Source organism: Sardina pilchardus, chromosome 5, assembly GCF_963854185.1.
Source record: "Sardina pilchardus chromosome 5, fSarPil1.1, whole genome shotgun sequence".
Taxonomy (NCBI): domain Eukaryota; kingdom Metazoa; phylum Chordata; class Actinopteri; order Clupeiformes; family Clupeidae; genus Sardina; species Sardina pilchardus.
In genome coordinates, this window is record NC_084998.1 from 29482659 (window position 1) to 29496168 (window position 13510).

The 13510-nt window shown below is 41.0% G+C and overlaps 1 protein-coding gene across 1 annotated transcript; it reads right to left on the reverse strand.

Moving 5' to 3' along the window:
• Positions 1–8359: 8359 nt before the first annotated feature.
• On the reverse strand, positions 8360–12515 carry LOC134079645 (GTPase IMAP family member 7-like). Its single transcript, XM_062535736.1, has 3 exons — positions 12386–12515; positions 11515–11572; positions 8360–9630 (listed from the first exon to the last, which is right to left on the reverse strand). Exon 3 carries the CDS (start codon positions 9620–9622, stop codon positions 8636–8638), a length of 987 nt encoding a protein of 328 aa, XP_062391720.1. The 5' UTR covers positions 9623–9630; positions 11515–11572; positions 12386–12515; the 3' UTR covers positions 8360–8635.
• Positions 12516–13510: the final 995 nt, after the last annotated feature.

The window sequence follows — 13510 nt, forward strand, 5'->3', positions numbered from 1 at the left end:
CATGAAGTATTACAACACACACACACATACTTGCAGGCCTCTAACTGAAACGGCATGAAGTATCAAAACACACATACTTGCAGGCCTCTAACTTAAACGGCATGAAGTATTAAAAACGCACACACATACTTGCAGGCCTCTAACTTAAACGGCATGAAGTATTACAACACACACACACACTTGCAGGCCTCTAACTTAAACGGCATGAAGCATTAAAAACGCACACACACTTAAGAGGCCTCTAATTTAAACGGCCACAAAGTTTCAGATTGAATCTGAAAACTACACTGCAAACTGTGCCCTCATTACTTTAACACAAGGACGCACAGGTCCTGGGATTTCATACACAGTCTGTATGAATTCCCAGATCTGTGCACATGCATGTGGATACTGAATATCAAAGACAAAGAAGGCTTTGAAGCACACATCTACAGCCCCCAAAAGGGATGGATGTTCCAGAGCAGTTCCATCGATGATTGTGAATGCTTGGGAACACTGATGATTATCACCCAACATCAGAACGAAGGGGTACTCTGCTTTTGCCTGGGACAGGAACTCTGCCAAGTTTATTCCAACCTATAGATGAGAGGGGGCAAAGCAGATTCTGTTAGACAAATTGACACCCAAAGGCAGACAAACAACGCGCAACTTTACTTTTCCACTGCAAATTAATCTTAGCCTGACAAGCCAGACTGTAACACCAAATTTTAGAATGGGCACAACAAATAGACCAGGCTCAACCAATACAACCAATCAGAGCACCATTGAAAAACAGCAAATGCGTCCTCTAGTCAGGGGGCAAATTCTGAAAAGGGCTTCCGTTAAGACTTTTGCAAATGCACATCTTCAAGTTGCAACTGCCCTAACACCTCCCCCCAATCAACACTCAAAGATTGACACATTCCATATAATACATTCTATATGACACAGGAGAGAAAGTGCAACACACTTATGCACACACACACACACACATGCGCACCTATTGGCTTGAGCGTCACCGCTGCCTGCCATCCCTCCGGTGGTCGTCAGGCACCGGCAGGGAGGGACTTAGGACTGGAGAGAGGCCGGCTGCCTCATGAGGTCGTCAACAGGTTCTTGGCTGCAGTGGGGCCGTTACAGAGGTCTTACTTCCCCCCGGTGGTCGTCAAGCACCGGCAGGGAGTCAGATGGGGGAAGCAGGCCTGCAGCATCACGTGGCCTCTGGCGAGGGCATTGCCAAAGGAGTTCCCTCCCCCCGGTGGTCGTCAAGCACCGGCAGGGAGTCAGGTGGGGGAATGGCAACTGCAGTCAGGGGCCTTGGGCGGAGCCTGTGTTGGTGTTCTCCTTCCCTCCGGTGGTCGTCAGGCACCGGCAGGGTCAAACTTGGACCAGGTGGAATGGCAGCAGCCTTCTCCCAGTGGCCGTCAAGCACTGGCGGTGAGAGAAATACTGGGCTATTTCAAGGCTTACTGATCTGCCACATTTAAAACAAATGTACATTTTGTGCAGACTTAATGCCTATAGCTCACCTTAAGCAAGGTATTGAAGTACTTTTGAAATTTGAGCCGTGGTCCAATGACTGGAATCAATGACTGTAGACAGCCGCCGTCCAAAAGCAGAAATGATTCTTCATCGATCTTCTCAGCTGCACAACATGAGAAAATAAATATTACGCACCTGTGACTACTACAAAAAAGCATTAATGCAAAAATGCTATAGATGGATTTCTATGCAACAAAGCAACAAGGAAAAAGTGTGCAATGGAGGGGCACTTTAATGGAATAATAATTATTATGGCTCAAATTCAAATTTGCTACAATAACTTTTTAATCAAACAGACCAATGCAAGTCAATGCTGCTTTGGAAGGTCACTTTTAATATTTGCTAGCAGGTTTTACAAGTCCATTTAACTAGAAAATGACTCAAAGAGCGCTTGTCTCCGCCAAGACGATATGGGTAATTGACCCTATACATATTCCAGGCTGTGTGACAGAAAAACATAACCTCCTTGGTGGAGGTAGGCCTAATGAATGTTAGTAGGCTACATACCTTCAAAAGTAGGAAGCAGGTCACCAACCCCCAGTCGAGCAATTTTGTCTGAACAAAATCATCCATCTTAAACAAAAACACAGCAATAAAAAAATAAGGTCACATGGGGTAATGTGATGAGAATCAAATCAAATATTCAAAATTCAAATATTCATAACCACAGATTGTTAAGATTCAAGACCATCTGTTACATCTCAAATACTAGTATAATGTAGACGAAGTAGTTTGGGATGGAAATGTTCAAGCATTGTTTTGGTTTTCATCATTACATTGACAGGCTAGAGAGAGAGAGAAGGCTGCGCATACACAAGTCTGAGCTGACCGTGAATTTAGAGCGACTAGGAATGGTAAAACAAAAAAGGCATGCATACCGGTATTCAAATGTGTTTTGCGTATATTTAAAATGCGATTACACCAAACTTGCATGTCACGACACAAAAATCCGTAATTCTAGATATAATCCAATCGCATAATCATCTCAATTCTCACATGTCTTGCAGGGGAGACGTTTGTTTTACATACTAGGCAACAAACATCCAAAACAACAAGAAATTAACTGTTAAGCAAGCATAATTATCACACAAGCAATGCTATACAGATGAAAATGAAAACGAAGTGTTTCAATTGGAAATACAATGAACGACAGGAACATGGATCCCATTCCACATGCCTAAAAAGACCACTACAAATACCTGCTAGGCTACCTCTTGGTAACATTAAACCAAACCGAACTCGCAAATTTATCAAATTTACTCGACAAATATCATAGCTAAAAATACACGGTCACAGCTGCATTCCACTGGCCCTGAGAAATGTAAAATGTACATAAGGATGGCAACGATATCGTAAGCTGTACATTTTACCTACCTGAAAAGCGAATATATAGGCTATTGCAAACGTTATACCAGAGATGAAAACTCATTTTTCAGTAGCCCCTGACCGTATACGTTACCTCTATTTTTACCTCATGTTGGACATAATAGCAAACTAGCCAGTAGCAGCTAAACTAACTAACTCACGACTGGTGTTAGTCCTATCTGTCTATCTAAAAAGTGCACCATTTCTGACAGCTAAACGTACTTACTTTAACAAGAGACCAACATTAAGCCAGTATTGCCAACCTGTATGACCAACAACTTAGGTCTAAAAAGCTAATTTTACCATGTGCTCTGCTGCGGTGCGAATGGCACGGTAGGTGACACATTAGCTACTCTGCTGATATGCGAATGGCGCGCTAACCGATAGGCAGCTACCAGGCAAAAAAAAAAAAAGAGGAAAATATTCACCGCTAAACCATTAGGAATTTCGACGATATAGATTGCACAACTTAAACATGCATTTTTGTTATTTGATGCCAGGATCATATCCAATTAAATGATAATAGCTTATGTTAAGCTAAGCATGCTAAACTACAACCATTCATAGATATCGTCATCTGTGATTGGAGAACGTTAATTTGCAGCTCTGGATAAAATTGTGCAAATGTCAGGTGAACATTATTACCAATAAATCAATGAGCGCAAACTCATTTTAGTTGCCTAAAAACTAAGCGAACATATAGGCAATTGCAAATGTTACCAGAAGTACAAACTCATTTCACTAGGCTTGACGCAAATCCGTTACCTCATGTTGGGCATAATGGCAAACTAGCAGCTAGCCTGCCGAAGTTCGGTGCAAATGGCGCGGTGACCTTTAGCTGCTACTGTCTATGGCGGTGACACGTTGCTCTGCTCAAATGCTAATGTCACGCTAGCACATTGCTAGCGATTGCTAGGCAAAAAGAAATGGAAAATATATTCACTGCTTTTTGTAACTAAACCATTAGAAATTTCGACGATATAGATTGCAGAACTTAAACATACGTTTTTATTATTTTCTGGCTGGATGGTGCGATGATATTCAATTAAATGATAAACGTTTATGCTAAGCTAAGCTAAGTTCAGTTACAACCATTCAGTAGGCTATTGTAATATGTTTACTTAGAGTTAGCCTATTACACTGAAACCACACATATTTTTCATTTAATATTGTTCTGAATTACTCAAGAAAAATGTTTTGTAATGATTAAGTTACCTGACACAGAGAAGGTCACCGTTTCTCAACATCTCTCAACCACACCGCAAAGTCGTCTGGAAAAAATGGCGGATGATATGCCCGAGATTTTTTGAAAAGTAGGAGGAGCGGCTACAACCCAATGCGTGGGGTTACTTCCTCAACCCAATTAGTTGGGTTACTAATGGGTTGCAATGAAAGATTGTTAGAGCCCAATATTGGGTTGAAACTACCCAAATCATCACAACCCAGCAATTGGGTTACAAAATCAACCCAGCATTTTTTAGAGTGCATAAAGGGTACACTGCATACAACAATGCATAGACCACACACACACACACACACACACACACACACACACACACACACACACACACATTACTACAGCAATACTGCCAAGCCTGAAAAGCTCAAGGAACATCTTTTTGAAAGACTCCAGAAAAGCAACAAACTCAAGGAGCGTGGTCACTTTTTTCTATCCTATCCAGCACTCTCTTGATCTGATACACATACTCTTACCCTTATACTCTTATCTATAGGCTACTATGCATAAAGGGTACACTGCATACAACAATAGACACCCCCCCCCACACACACACATTACAGCAAGCCTGAAAAGCTCATGGAACATCTCTTTGAAAGACTCCAGAAAAGCAACAAACTGAGTGTGGTCACTTTTTTCTATCCTATCCAGCACTCTCTTGATCTGATACACATAGGCTACTCTTACCCTTATAGGCTACTTATTTATTTGCTGCAACTGAGCAGAGCAGCCACTCGTTTAATATGAGCCCTAAGCTGTTTTAAGGGCATTTTCACTACCTCTAGTTAGAAGCATTTATTCTGGTCATTGTAAGTGCCATTCACACATGCTACATATTGCTTTTTTCAGCACAATCTAGGCTATCCAGATCTGCCACAATATCATGTATAAATACTTGCATTGATTTGATTTAGATTTTTAAATAATACAAATTTGAAAAGCGTACTATACAAATTCTTACATTTTGACGTGTAGGCTATCTCACCACAGCAAGCTGACAGCTCAACATGACTTGCATGGTTGTTTAGGCCTGACTGTCCTGAAAATGGCAATATAAGAACCATGATGGAGGTATACTTTGGGGCTGAGCAATTTACAGAAATATGTGGTGTGTGCCTTCCAGAAATAAATGGCAATTTTTATTTAGTGATGAAAAAATGACTTTCTCTCCATATTTGTGACACTAGCTGATCTCTCCATATTTGTGACACTAGCTGATCTGACATGACTTGTTTGCGATAGCACACATGACGTGCACAGATGATGATTCTCTATAATATTTGTTTTACTGCATTGCAATGAACACAGTAAAGGCAAAAACTGTTTATTTGACAAACAAATTTGGATGCAATATGAGTCTTGAATTGGATACCATACAGGAGTTTGCTAGGATCTCAAAACCGTGTTATGAACGTGACTTGTCAAAGAGAAACACATGATAACATTGGATTATGAACATAGGCTATTATGCCACACAAAAACACGAGGTAAGTGGAGCTAAATGAAGTTATTATTTTGCTGTCACTTCGTCTGTTTTATGGCCTAGAAGGTTGTATTTGGTATCTGTGGATAGCTCTAGCTCTCCTCTTTCATCTGACATGCGTGCCATATCTTTTTGATAGCGGTTTCACGAGGAAATCAAACGAGAGTAAAGGTAGCCAAAGCTATGACATTATTATTTGTTTGTAACTTCGTCTGATTTTATAATACGAAATGATCGATGTATTTGGTATCAATGCAAAGCTCTGCTTCTCCTCTTTCATTTGATATGCGTGTCATGTCTGTGCGATGCGTGGTCCGCGAGTAATTCAAGCGAGAGTTCTGGATGCGCCGGTGAACGCAGAGCCATATAGACTGTAAATATGATATACTTTGATTTAACTTCATGATTTTATTTTATTTTCATACTTGATCGTACAGACAAGTGTCTAGTATCGTTGGAAAGCCCCGGTTCTGCTCTTTCCTGCAATATAAGTCTCATCTCGCTGTGACTAATAATAGCGGAGCAATGTAACAAAGAAAATGTGTGCGTTTTTAATGTGTGCGTTAAAAAGACTCCGGTTGCTCTTTCATCGGCGATTAATGGAACAGGGGCACTTCGGGGGCCAATCAGATTTCAGTAGGGGCCAGGGCCCCTGTGGCCCCGCCCCTAGAACCGCCCCTGGCCCAGGTAATAGTCTCGTTCGATTTTGCATTATGATTTGTACTCGTTTTGAACACACGGCTCCCAAAATATATTTAGAAAAAAATGTAGACGTCTCGGTCACTTTTTTGGAGGACGTGCTCACTGACACCCTTCATCTACAGCAACTGTTCTAAGCTAAAGCTAACATCGCTGCTCCCAAAGCAGGAGAATGCCCGGACGGATTTTAACCGGGTTTTTTTCACTGTTCTAACTCTGGGGGTGACCGAGACTAGCTTAATTTCATTTTTGGGTGGCGTATTCCTTTAAGTATGGTGGCTACATCATTATGAACTATGGTTTATTAAGCAAGATCATGATGATTTATTTTTCTGTACATGAATCATAATGAATTCATGCATGTAAGCCTTCCTGAATTATTAGGAGATTAAATAAGCATTAGTTACTATGACTGTTGGGCTTAATTTGTACAAACTCTCTAAACACACTTTCTTAAACTCTTTCTCTAAACACACGTCATTATTCACCACTTTAGTTGAGGGGCCACAAAACATGATGAACTCATGAGTAACTAATACTTAGTTTAATCCCCTGATATTTCAAGAAGGCTTACGTGCATGAATTCATGATAAATTATGTACAGAAAAATCATCATGATCATGCTTAATAAACCATAGTTCATAATGATGTAGCCACCATACTTAATGCTTTAGTTGATGTGTTGTTCATGCATGAGGTCATGAATGATACAGTGAGGAGAAAATGTATTTGATACCATGCTAAAGTTGCCTAAAAAGAGGAATATAAAATCGTCATTTGACAATTGATCTTAATGTCTTAATTCAAAAATTGAGTAAAAATAAAACCGCTAAGTACGCCAATTTTCTTTGTGATGGAAGAATGTTTCGTAAATAAATAAATGTTCTTCCTAAATGCTAGGGGGAAGTAAGTATTTGACCCCCAATGTAACCCTATGGGAATTCAACACATAGGGTTAACATAGGGGCGGGCAGATTTTTATTTTTTAAGGCCAGCTATTTTATGGATTCAGGATATTATGCATCCTGATAAAGTTCCCTTGGCCGTTGGAATTAAGATAGCCCCACATCATTACATACCTTTCACCATAGCTAGAGATTGGCATGGTGCTTTTTCCAGTAGGCCTATTAGCCTGTTTGATGCTCATTGAGCTCAATGCAAATCAAACAGGCTAATAGGCCTACTGGAAAAAGCACCATGCCAATCTCTAGCTATGGTGAAGGGTATGTGATGATGTGGGGCTATTTTAATTTCAAAGGCCAAGGGAAATTTATCGGGATGCATAATATCCTAGATCCATGAAATAGCTGGCCTTTAAAAATAAAAATCTGCCTGCCCCTATGTTAACCCTATGTGTTAAATTCCCATAGGGTTACATAGGGGGTCAAATACTTCCTTCCCCTAGCATTTAAGGAAAACATTTATCTATTTACGATACATTCTTCAATCACAAAGAAAATTGGTGTCCTTGGCGGTTTGATTTGTACTAATTTTTTGAGTTAAGGCATTAAGATCAATTGTCAAATGATGATTTTATATTCCTGTTTTAGCAGGGTATCAAATACATGTGCTCCTCACTGTATATGGTGAACTCATGTCAATTCATGTATGAATTCATGATGATTCATGTACCCTTACCGTAAAGTGTTACCGAAAAATCTTCTTAGTTCATGGTTGACTGAGTAAGACATTAAGCAGTACAGGTGTGTGCTCAAAAGGTGCGAGTATTGGGACCTCTCTGGATTGGATTACCTGTCTAGAGTCATTTGCCTCATATCATTACATACATCAGTCTGTGTACCTGACAAACCCTGCCTGCCCCTGACTATTCAATTTACATACAATAAAACATTAAATAAATACTTAAAATAAGATATTTCAGTACTGCAGAGGAACACAGACATAATACAGGTACATTCAAAAGAGCTTGACTCCATGAAAGTAGGCCTAATTAAAGGCATAGTGCAAATTATATAGACAAAGAATGTAAACAAGTTTGCACACAATCATTTATTTTGGTAAAGTTATCAAATGACATCATAAAACATTATGTCACAAAATCACAAACCACTAGGGAACTGAGAAATGACAGAAAGTGGTTTCTTGAAGATGGAACATGATAGGCTCTATTAGGTCTTTGATGTTCCAATATCCTTTTCCAATATCTACAGTATCATGTCTTTCATGTTCCAATATCAGATGAAATAGACCATGTCTGCTTGCCTAAGAAACATTAAAGAATATGTATAGCATAACTCTATATTCTGTCTATGTGCTTGTTATTGGTACATGGGAAACAATGAAAAGGATTTCCATAGATTTGTATTGTCTCACTGTATGGTGCATTTCCCAACCTGAGCTTTAGCTGCTGCTACTCCCGTTCCTGCACCAATTGCAGCTCCGATTGCTGCTCCAGCCCCTGCTCCGACTGCTAACCCAGCAATAACACCTATTGGCCCACCCACTATCCCTATACATCCACCCAATAAAGCACCGGCTATTCCACCTAGCGCTAAACCGCAAAATGCACCGATGAATCCATTGCTAAGCTCTGCTTTTTTCCTAGCGTCCCTCTCGTGCTTCACTCTCAGATCTTGCAAAGCTTGATTCAGTTTGTCTTTGTCCTGAATCTTTCTCCTCAACTCCTCCATCTCTCTCTCTCTCTGCTTTTTATTTTCTTTCAGGATCTTCTCCTTCTCCTTTTCAATCTCTTCTTCCGCTTTCTGAAACATCTCAGTGGTGTAGTAGCCTCCCCCATTCGCTGCCACGATCTTATCAATCTTTCTCAACAGCTCTGTGACCTGAGCACGATTCCCTTGGTCCTCGTTGTTGAACACGTGACGTCCCCCACGGCACTGATCTGTGAACGCTTTGAGTTCGGTACTCTTGCTGACGAACTCTTCAATCGTTTGTCTTTTCAGTCTGTCCCCGTGAGAGAAGAGCGTCATCGTGTACTTGCTTGCTTCTTTCCCAAATACCTTCTGAATCATCTTCACCGTTTCTTGCTCCTCCTCTGTGAATCTGCCCAGCTGAATAGTCACACAAAACGCATGGGGACCTGGAGAGGCCAAACAGATGCACTTTGCAATCTCCTTCGCAATCTCCTCTTTACTGTGATTTGTGTCAAACAGGCCTGGAGTGTCGACCACGTACACTTCTCTCCCATCGATGATCTCACTCTCCTTTGCACATTTAGCTGTCACAGAGGAAGGAGTGATCTCAGAATCAAAAGCTTCCCTCCCTAAGATGGTGTTTGCTGAAGCACTCTTTCCTACGCCGGTCTTTCCTACCAGCACAATCCTCAGAGGTTCGGGCATCTGATTTTCTGTGGATTAAAAGACACATCACAGTTACCACTGGCATCCCAACCTGTGACTTTAATTTATTTATCAACTTACAGCTCACAGGGGCAGTCCCCCTGGAGTGACGTAGGGGTTGGGTGTTATGGCAACAAGGCAACAACAACGGCACCAAGGAATTGGTGCGGCTAGGTGAAGAGGGTAAAGCGAGTGGACGTCAACCAAACGAGTGAGAAGACAGGAAGACTGGTGGCAATTGCATGTGAAAATCTTGATCCATCATGAAATATATTCATGAAGGCATTTTCAGGGAACCTTTATTTTGACATTATACATGGTACGTAAAATGTGTTTACATTTCTGTAACTAGTAGTTGTAGATTAGAAGAAGTAGCCTATAGGTAGAAGAAGCATCAGGTCTCCGAGCATCTCCGACTTTGTATTGATTTTTCGCACGGCAGCAGCTTAGTACTTTTTCTGTCATTACGTAACCTGTATTCTTCATGTAGCTGTAAAGTCAATGAACTTCAATTTATTCATCTTTGAATTCATGTTATCTGTCACGCTGAAATAGCATGTGCGTTGTATGCTATAGTAACATGCTATTCGGATGTTAATGTAGACTGTAAGTTTAATGTGTGAATGGGCTTATATGGGAATATATAAAGGAATATACGTGCATATTAGCATATAATGGGAATATACTGTAGTTTAAGATATCTTATAGTGACTTGCTGTACGAGAGGTATCTTTCTGTTTAGTTGTCACTCGTCAATTTCACCTGTCTGAAGTCAATAAGAGGAGCAATAGGAGCAAGCTAGGCGCTCAGTGTCCCAGCGAGTTTGGCTTGCTACTGTGTCAACATCCTGAAAGTGCAAAATACATAGCAGAGAGGGTTAAAGCGGAGCTTCATTTTTAATGAAGGATCTTTGTACATAGGGAGAACAGTACAAAAACATAGTTTTAGGCTATGGCTGATGGATGATTGTTGTGTGTGCCACATTGGTTTCATCATCACCGCAAATTTAGTTTGAGTGAATGCCTAGCTGAGTAGCGCTGGGCTACAGTGCCCTATCCAGGCTGTCAAAAGGTCACGCCTGTGCCATCCGATCCGAGCGACAGGAAACGATCATGGCCCTATTAATTAGATGACAGGGAAATAAACCATCTACCATAGCCTAACATATTGTAAATCAAATAGCAACAGTGACTAAAAGAACGACCCAATGGTAGGCTGGGGCTCATTTACAAAATGATGTAGACTAGCTTTTAGTCTACCATCTACCAAATCGCTAATGTTCGCTTGCATTGCGTACGGTTAGGACATGGTATTAATTAGAAGTCCTGAAGCACCTAGCAACAAGAAAATCATTCACTCAAGCCATTTACTCTGTTTTCTCAATCTCGCAGCCCTGGTCAAATGACATGGAGGGGGTTGTTTAATAGTGAGAATGCTTCTCTTTTGCCACCCGGAAGAATGTTTATTGTTGTTGCGACGTCATAGTAAATTGTCGTTTCTAAAACGGATAGTTCCGGTCCTTGATTATGATTGGCTTAATCGCGTTCGATGCCGTTGTAAATCTCATGATATAAACACACACCTTGACTGCATTTCGTTCTATAGTAATGCGCTAGCAAAACTAAAGTTAATGGCTGCGCCTCGTTTGTTGCATGGCCTTTGTTTCATGAAATATTGGTAGATCGATGTAGTAACCGTTTTAGAAAAGCAATTAAGCCACTCGAGGCCGGGGGTTATACTGTATAATCGAACAGCTAAGGAGCGTTGTTAGGCATGACGCAAAGCGGAGCCCCGGCCTCTCGGGGCTTATTGCTTAATAGAGAGGTTTTGTTGTTTGTTTGCAGTTCTAGAATATCAGAGAGCTTTGAGAAGGTTCAAGAAGGATCTCTTACCCCATGAGTAGGAGAGTTGAGCTGGGACATTTATTACTCCTCTACCGGCATCTTCAATCTTGAGGTAGAATACACACACGCACACGCACACGCACACGCACACGCGCACACACACACACACACACACACACACACACACACACACACATACACACACAATTATGGACAATATTTGTATTCCTCTGCCTTTCTCCACTCTCCCTCTCTTTTTATTCTTCATTCAGTATTCAGTGTTTCTCTCTGTGTGTGTGTGTGTGTGTGTGTGTGTGTGTGTGTGTCTGTGTGTGTGTGTGTGTGTGTGTGTGTGTGTGTGTGTGTGTGTGTGTGTGAGTGAGAGAGAGAGAATGATGTAAAAGAGAATGAGCGTGTGTGAGAAAAAAATATTATACTGAGTGTGTGTGTGTGTCTGTGTGTATGTGTATGAGACAGTGGATGACTGTACATGTCAAAGAATGTTGCTGTGTGTTTATGTGTGTGTGTGTGTGTGTGTGTGTGCGCGCACGTGTGTGTGTGTCTGTGTGTGTGTGTGACAGAGAGAAAGAGAGAGAGAGAGAGAGAGAGAGGATGACTACGGTATATGTCAGAGAATGTTGCTCTGTGTGTGTGTGTGTGTGTGTGTGTGTGTGTGTGTGAGAAAGAGAGAGAGAGAGAGAATGACTGTATATGTCAGAGAATGTTGCTGAGTGTGTCTGTGTGTGTGCGTGTGTGTAAGAGAGAGAATGACTGTATATGTCAGAGAATGTTGCTGTGTGTGTGTGTGTGTGTGTGTGTGTGTGTGTGTGTGTGTGTGTGTGTGTGTGTGTGTGTGTGTTTTTGCATACGCGCATGCATGCGTACATGCCTGTGTGTGAGAATGTTGCTGTGTGCTCACCGTCCTCCCCAGGTCACTTCCCTGGGTTCTCTCCACAGAGCCTGTTCTCCCTTTTGCAGCTTTATCTTAGCAAAACAAAAGTCAGATATTCAACACAGCAATTTCCATCTGACTATTTCTTATTAACCTGTCATGCATTCAAAGCCATAATGGCCACTCTTAGAGCTGTGAAGTAGTGCTACTTTTCAAAACCATCTCACTCACATGCTTACGCGTTTCAGCCCAGCTGGCCTTTATCAGAACTGCTCCGATGAAGGCCAGCTTGGCTGAAACGCGTAAGGATGTTTAAGTAGTCATGAGAAAATAAACGTTTTTATATGCAGCTTTTTTGAACGTCTCGGATGTCTCTTCATTTTGCCAACAGGTTGTCCATAACAGACTCAAGTGCATAGAAACCCTCAGGCGAAACTAGTCACCTACTGTAGCATCTAATAACCTATGTTTATTGATCAATTTCAATTAAGGGTGTCAAAATAAAATGTTTATTTCAATGGCTGACTCATGAAGAAAGGTCATGCAGATTAGTCACACTCTAGGGTGCTTGTGGTGTATATGTGCTTGTGCGCACCATAAATAAACACACAAGCCTGCTTGCTTGCCATAGCATGCTAAATTGAATATTCATCCTACTCCATTGGCTAAATTTTTTCACAAAATAACCAACCACCACCAAATGTGATGTTAAGAAATAGCTGATTTGCCTTGTTTTGAATAGGGTTTGTGTGGAACTTTCTTCCGGGTTCTACAAAACATAACGATCGATTTCCGGTCGTTCGTTAACACAGCGTGTTATGCTACCTTGTACAGCCATAGACCTAAAAGAAACAGCCGGTGTTTACAGGAGCTATCATTAATAACTATTTCAGATGTATATCGTATTGCCAAAACGGACGTCCATAGCTCCGGGTACATGTAAAAAATATATTGTACTTTATTGTATACTTTTCCGAGTTTATTCATAATTATGAAGGTATGTAGCCTATGTAACTAACGTTTTCTCCTATCCGCCCTTTTACGTGTGTTACCTAATATCATGTCTATAGACGTGTGTTACCTATATTTCTATACAAATTAAGACGGCGGATTCATAAAGAAACGCATGCACCCACTCCATAAGTGTACCTA

Coding starts and splice junctions, on each gene's coding strand:
- LOC134079645 (XM_062535736.1), bottom strand. CDS start 9,622: ATGCCCGAACCTCTGAGGATTGTGCTGGTAGGAAAGACCGGCGTAGGA.